This window comes from Xyrauchen texanus, chromosome 45 (assembly GCF_025860055.1).
Source record: "Xyrauchen texanus isolate HMW12.3.18 chromosome 45, RBS_HiC_50CHRs, whole genome shotgun sequence".
Lineage (NCBI taxonomy): Eukaryota > Metazoa > Chordata > Actinopteri > Cypriniformes > Catostomidae > Xyrauchen > Xyrauchen texanus.
In genome coordinates, this window is record NC_068320.1 from 23,528,674 (window position 1) to 23,536,354 (window position 7,681).

General features: G+C 39.2%; 1 protein-coding gene across 1 annotated transcript; it reads right to left on the reverse strand.

Moving 5' to 3' along the window:
- Positions 1 to 793: 793 nt before the first annotated feature.
- pou3f2a (POU class 3 homeobox 2a) lies at positions 794 to 3,411 on the reverse strand. The gene has a single exon (XM_052118823.1). The coding sequence runs from the start codon at positions 3,369 to 3,371 to the stop codon at positions 2,271 to 2,273; it is 1,101 nt and encodes a 366-aa protein (XP_051974783.1). The 5' UTR covers positions 3,372 to 3,411; the 3' UTR covers positions 794 to 2,270.
- Positions 3,412 to 7,681: the final 4,270 nt, after the last annotated feature.

The window sequence follows — 7,681 nt, forward strand, 5'->3', positions numbered from 1 at the left end:
GTAGACCTCTGCTTCAGTCTTCGGACGAAACTCCACATTTTCAGTCGAAAGGCAATCGGAATTTTTAAGGCCTTGACATTCACTTTTCATTAAACACACAATAAACAAAAAAAATCTAAACATAAATGTAACGTGTTTTCGTCATTTAAATAGACTAGTAAAATAGTTCAACACAGACAGTGAAGTAAATTGAAACGGAGTGGCTGATGATCTGAAAACCCGTCTGATAAATTTATTAAAAATAAATAATACATTTTAAATTAAATTTGCATAATTTTTAAATGTATAAATCATATCTATTATTAGCCTAATTTTCTCTTATCATTAGTCACATTTCGATTTTTTTATTTAGTAACTAATTTGAGACTACAACGAACGTTTTGAAATATTTTAAAAATGACTTTTTTAATATTTAAAAATATTGTTAAATATTGCAGATTACATTATTAGATCCAGAATGCACGTATTACTAAATGTCAAGACAAGGCTCCGTTTCACATCTCTTTTCTACTTTTCATCCGTCATCGTTAGTGACTGAAATGGACAAAAATTCGTTTCAACGGTCACGTAGAAATCCAAGCAAATGATTTGTTGAAATGGATCCATAACTTCATTTTATCCCGAGGCACTCAACTTGCCATGATATTCTAATAATCTGTGAAACTAAGAACGCCATTTATCATCAAGATCATCCTCCTCGGTCAAATTAACCACGGGGCATTGATTCACGAGATGCACTTCTTTATATAAAAATGTATTCCTTTAATGACAAAAGGTTTTTAAAAACTGTGTCAAAACCAAAGACAGTAATGGTCTCAATAGGGCACACTGACAGGTTGTGCTTTGGCAGTGCCAGGGTAAGTGCACAAATATACAAATATACAAGTATACACAAAGCCATATAAAATCCACGTAGGCTACAATGTCTTTATATTTCGATGCCGGCCATCAAACAATTGTAATACAGCTGGTGTAGTATTACCCGTTAAAGAAAATGCGCGCGACAGCTGAAACAAACAAATAAGTTTGGGAAAACAAGAAACAGTTACAAAGATGTTGAGGCAATACAGGAAGTTGATGCACAAAATAAAACAACACAATGTTACTATAATAATAGAGACCTAATATAATGGACAAGAAAAAAATGGGCACTGTGGCTACTACTAATACAATGTATTATTATTATTATTATTATTATTATTATTATTATTATAAGTGTGTTGTTGTTAACATGCTATTTATATTAAGGGTTTCCAGACAAATTAAAGGTTTATTTTTGTCTTTGTTGTGGACAAAAATCATGAATGATAATTTGGGTTTCTTTTAGATTTCTCCTGTATTTATCTAAGAAGACATTTAATGATTTAATTGAAAATGATTTAAAACAAAGGGATCAAAACATCCCTAATACACTGTTTCAAATCACGTCCGCTTGGCTGATTGGAAATCCATCAGCTCCCAAAATTATTTTCAAAATTGTATATAAAACCCCAATTTCTGCATATAAAAACATAATTTAAATTAAGAACAGTCGATTTGATGTACTGCACAGCACTATACAATTCTGGAGAAGGATTTAATCTTTCCTCAGGCCTCGATTTGGACGGGCGCTCTGTTTTGCACCAGCAGTGTGAATCCGTGATCTGCATGAAATTGGGTTGCTTTGCCTGTGCATAACAAACAGCAGCAATTGGCCGCCTTTGTTGTCATTAAAATTACATGCATCAACTCTCAGAGAATTTCTCACATTTAACTGTGAAAATTGTGCATATATTGAAAGGAATATAATACTAACACTAATAATAATAATAATAATAATTACAATGAAGTACCTTCGTTGCCATTCATATTTTGAAGAGAATGAAGACATTGCACTTGATTAATTTCAATCAGCTTTTTGTGGTCATGAGGGGAAGATGGCGTGAGAGAATACGTGCCCCTGACGCCCTTTTCACAGCTTTCGGTTGGAAGTGATATGATGCTTTCACAGATCCTCGGACTTCAGATGATAAGTATTTTTTTTTATTAATATTTTTTTTACGCGTAAAATGTTCGTTCTTTAGGTTCACACGCGCGTAAAGCCTTGGTTTACTTTGAGCGCGTTTTCTCGCGCCCGTGCCATTATATTGTTCGGGCAACAATGCGCGCTCCGCTCCCTCTGAAGTGCCGTACCAGCACATCATCATCATCATCACCGTCGGCCCGCAGTGAACGGGCTTGTGACCGGGACAAAGACAAAGTCGCTGTCTGAGTGTGTGGGCGCCCCCGTCTCACGGAACAGGTGTCGGAGCCCCGTGGTGAGGCGAGGTGTCCCCGTACAAATCCTCGTTACCGGGTATGGGTCCGTTCTGAGGCGTCATCCTCTTCTCCTTCTGCCGTCGGTTACAAAACCAGACCCGCACCACCTCTTTCTCCAGCTGTAGGCTGTCCGCCAGAGAGTTGATCTCGGACGCACCGGGTTTGGGGCACTTGAGGAAATGGCTCTCCAAGGCCCCTTTGACACTCACCTCGATGGATGTCCGCTTTTTCCTCTTCCTTCCCTGCGCAGCTATCTTATCCAGGCTGGTCGGACTTCCCGATGTGGAGTCCGCCTCCTCCAGCCATTTATTGAGCAAGGGTTTGAGTTTGCACATGTTCTTAAAGCTCAGTTGAAGCGCCTCGAACCTGCAAATGGTGGTCTGGGAGAAAACATTGCCGTAGAGTGTGCCCAGCGCGAGCCCCACGTCCGCTTGCGTGAAACCCAGCTTGATCCGACGCTGCTTGAATTGCTTGGCGAACTGCTCCAGGTCGTCCGAGGTCGGCGTGTCCTCGTCCGAGTGCTCGTGGTGTCCCTGATGGAGACTCTGCGGGTGGCCCTGCTCGCTGAGGTGCGGGCTGTGGTGGTCCTCGTGCGCGTCCCTGAGGGCGTGATGGTGCATTCCCTGCTCACCGTACCCGGGCTGGGAGTAGATCATGCTCTGACCGTTCGAGGTGGTCATGCTCGTCATGTGAGCCGTGGTCGACGCGCGCCAGGCGCCCGCGTCGTGATGCTGGCTCTGCTGCACCAGATGCGCTTGTCTGGGCGTCAAACTCGGCGAGTGCTGCAGCTCGTCCACGTCGCCCTGCAGGGTGGGCTTAATGTCCTGCTCGCCCAACGGGCTGGCGGGCCAAGGCGATCCCTCTCCCCCGTGAGACAGCGCCGCCGTTAACCACTGGTGCGCGTGGCTGAGCGTGCTCCCGCTGCTCTGCAGGGTGGTGTACTCGCTCTGCAGAAGACTCTGCGCGTCCCTGTAGGCCGGCGGCGTCTGCTGCATGCTGCCGGGATCCGAGTGCGCGACGACGGACGCGCTGGACGTGAGGATGCTGTAGTGGTTGGACGCCGCGGTCGCCATAGTTTCCACGGTGCTCGCGAGCGCGCGTTTGACAGCTACTCTGTGCCACAGGCGGCTCCCCAGCGCGCCAAAGCCGCGAGGATGCAGAGGCGCGCACTTGAGATCCGCCTCGCGCTGCTGTCTATTGGTCAGAAATGCTTGACAGATGTGCTTGCCACGAACAGCGGCGCGTTCATTGGTCACAGTAGATTTAACACAGAACCCCCGTCCCATTGCGCTCCTCTGAAAACAAGCACAGAGGGATCAGAAGTGACAGGGCGCAGTGGGCCACTTTGCGTCAGAGGTATCACAGACTGCCTTTAATATAAGTTTTAATTCAAACTATGGTTTAATTTAGATGTTTGTGATTCATATACATTTTTAAATGCTGTTTTTATTTATTTATTTACGATAAATGTAATTAAAACTGGATTCATAATTTTGCTTGTTCTATAGATATTTTGTAATAAAAGGGTCTAGAATTTATATATATATAAAACAGGATCAAATAAATGGTATTTTTTTTTATAATTGTGTCTTTTATCTTAGTTGACAATTAATAAATAAAATATCACTTTTAACAATCCAAAATTTTTATAAAAAAACACATTTTTAAAATTATACATATATATATATATATATATATATATATATATATATATATATATATATATATATATATATATATATATATATATATTAAAATAAGCCTAATTTTTTTTACTAAGATTTCATGTTTTTGTTAATGGTTCTGGACACAACAAAATAATTAGTTAACTTAATTAAAGTCCAGTGGAGTCTGGCTGATTTGCGTTTAAAACAATTTGAATTTACAGGGTAAAAACAGAAGTTTAAAATAGGAATTCTTGCATATAATAGTTTGTTCATTACATACCAAATTTGTCTATTTAGCTAATATTAGCGTAATACGCATTTACTTTTTGTACTTGTCCTTTTTTTGCTTCAAAAACACAAATAACTGCGCACTATCTCCTGATGGGAATTAAAAACGGGATTTTGGAGACTCTCTGTTTCTCTCTCATGGCTCAAGGAGGGGGCATATTTCTCGCGCCCCTGTCCGTTGCCATGACGAGAGGTGAATGAAACAACGCCGCCCACGTCACAGCTGCTCGAGCCTTTTCTGCCTCTCTTGTCGCGCGCATAAAGCCCATTTCAAAGCCTGAAAAGCGCATGCAGGGCCACAGGGCCGGCGAGGTGAATGGTTGCTCTGTCCGCGGCGCAGTCTGTACCTCCACCCAGGAGACAGACTTTTGTAAACATGCAGCCACATGCACTTTTTTTGCACCCTTTGAGTAGGCTACATTTTTGCACTCACTCGGAATGCCTGTTCAATTATTTGCAATGACTGGGACATAAAAGACTTAAACAGTCACATTTTATGCCATATTGAAACTTAAAGTGATTATTGTGGAAGTACCAAATAATAAAAGTAGCTTGTAAAGCTATCTGCAATTGCACTTTATTGCTAGTGTAATGAATGTATGTGATATGTGCAACATGGACATTTTGACTGGAGAGTTGTAGGCCTAATCCCAAGATCACAATTGTAATTTCTAATAGGGGAATTGCCGAGAATCAGTGAAATGGAAGGATCGCTCGTGTTAATTGAGCTGTAATTTTAAGATTCAGAAGCTTAAACGCAGTCGTGCACAGCCAAGCAGAAAACAGATTAGCTTAATAAAGTAATATGCAAACTATATGGCTTGTTCAATTACACGTCGTAATAACGCATAGTGGATACTAGACTAAAGGGACGAAAAGGCCTAGCTTTTATTTCTTCAGCAATATTATCTATCTCCACTCTGAGTTTGAGAGAATAAGAATGGAATAAAAATAAGAATAAGAATTAATGGTGACTAATTTGAGCAATAAATTAGTAGTAATTGCATCCACCCTGTGTTGGAGTTATTTAATTTCTCATGGCTTAATTGGGCAGGATTTTCTGAGCAACCAAATGTTCCCATTCAAAACATAATCATCATGAGGGGGTTTCTTTAATAGTACACAGTACAAAGTGGCAAGCTGCCATTGTTGTTTTAAGGAGTCATTTCTACCTGATCTTACTTAAAATGAATTAGTTGGTGAATCCTAATGTAGTCAGGTTTGATTCAGTCATATGTGAGGTGTGGAGAAAATAATTTCCAACTTTTTTAATTGCCCAAGATAATATTTGCAATAAAAAAACTTCTGTTTTATTAAATGCTTGCCATTTTATTTATATATTTCTGGGTGTACATAGATGTCTGTTTGTTTGTAGCATACACATTGAAAACAGTGTCTGTCCTGTGTGTGTATGGGGGTTTGTTTGGGGTTCACCTGTGGCAGATATAAGGGGTGGATGAGCTCCTACAGACCCTCATTCACATGTAATTAGTCCACACAAAGGGCTCGTTAAATCTGTAATCCCGCATGCATCCTCTCCCTTTGATAGTGTTGGTCAGCTGTGAGCGAATGGCTATTATGCTCTATATAAAAGAGGTGCAGTTCAGCTCCCTGTATAATGACTCCCACTGCGTGCAGCAAAACTGGGGTCAACACCACCCTGTAAACACTATTTTGCTGCCTCTCTTTCACCCTCTCTGTCCCACGACACTAAGACTGGTGCAAAGACTGGTGAATCACATGGCATCACATTCCTCATTAGATCAAACTTCTCAGTACAGCAGGGAATCTTATACTGATTTGATAAAAAACAACCAAAAACAATACAGCCGAGGCTGATAACAAAATAGATTTATTTGTATTATTGTTATGAAATGTCAATTGGCTGATTTACTCATTTATTATCTTTACAGATGGCAACACTTAATAAGCACAATGCCAAAGATATAATCTGACTAAACCACAACTTAAAGGGATATTCCAGGTTTATACAAGTTAAGCTCAATCGACACCATTTGTGGCATAATACTGATTACCATAATAAAAAAAAAATTAATTGTGACTTAAATCCCTCCTTTTCTTTAAAAAAAAACAAATATTTATGTTTCAATGATGCACTTAAAAATGAAGTGAATGGGGCCAATCAGTTAAAGTTAAAATACTCACATTTTAAAAACAAGTATAGCCACAAGACATAAACAGTATTTGTGTTAACATAATTTTAGTGCGATAAAATAGCTTACTCGCCTTTTATGTGTTAAGTTATGGCCAATTTGATAACTTCATTGCCATGATGATATAATGTCAAAAAAAACCTCAAACCCTAAAATGACTGTAATAATGACTATTTAAACAACTTTACAGCTCAAACAATTCTTAGAGAGTTTTAACAGAAGAATGAATGTAAGTGCTTTTATAAATGTATAAGCTTCATATTTATGCATTAAAACCCCCCCAAAATTGACCCCATTCACTTCCATTGTAAATGACGCACTGTAACCTCGAAAGGAGGGATGAGCAAAAATATTTTTTTTGTGGTAATAAACATTATGCACAAATGGTGTCGAGTGTGTCAAAAATATCCCAAATTGTTATCTGTATGCACTGTAAAAAGTAAAAATGTTTAGTTATAACTCTTATTTTTGTGACAAGGAGGAGGGCGGGGCCAAGCCAAGATTATGCACACCCGACCCCCAATCGGGCTAATCAGCCGAGGAGAGGGATAAGTGCAATGAGGCAGTTAAGGAGAGAGAGAGTAACAGGCAGCTGTCCTGTATGTGCCACCCGCCTCATCCTTTCCATTGTTACCCTGTTACAGAATTATTTAACCTAATATGACACTTAAAAATAACTTTTTGGTGTAATCTAATGACATCAGGTTGATTCAGTTACACTAAGTATTTTTAACCAGTTCATTTTTATGTTCCCACGTGAAATTTGTATTTAGGCTAACTGATAAAACGTAAAGTGCATGCACATTTTATATAACTGAATGCATTATACTGTACAAAAGACTGCAAACTTAAAGGGATAGTTCACCAAAAAAAAATCATAATTCAGTCATAATTTACTTAGTATCTATTGTTAAGCACTAATAAGACTTTTTTTCTTGTTTGGCAGAAAATATGTCTAAATAATACTTTTTTTCCTCCATATGAAAGTGAATGGTGACCGAGGCTAATATCTCATTTTGTGTTCCATGGAAGAAAGAAACTCATCCGGGTTTCAAACAACATGTCAGTGAGTAAATAATGACAGAATTTAAATTTCTTGATAAACTATCCCTTTAAACAATATATTCTAAAACTTCTGTATATTTCTCTCCCATGCAGATCTGATAAGTCTCTCATTCTAACCGAGTAGTTGTTTAAATATGCATACTTTTAAAACCCAGCAGGTCTATCCATTATTACAACAAATGCAGTATC

Bases quoted from the DNA above. Each gene is read 5' to 3' on its own strand.
- pou3f2a (XM_052118823.1), bottom strand. From the start codon at position 3,371: ATGGCGACCGCGGCGTCCAACCACTACAGCATCCTCACGTCCAGCGCG.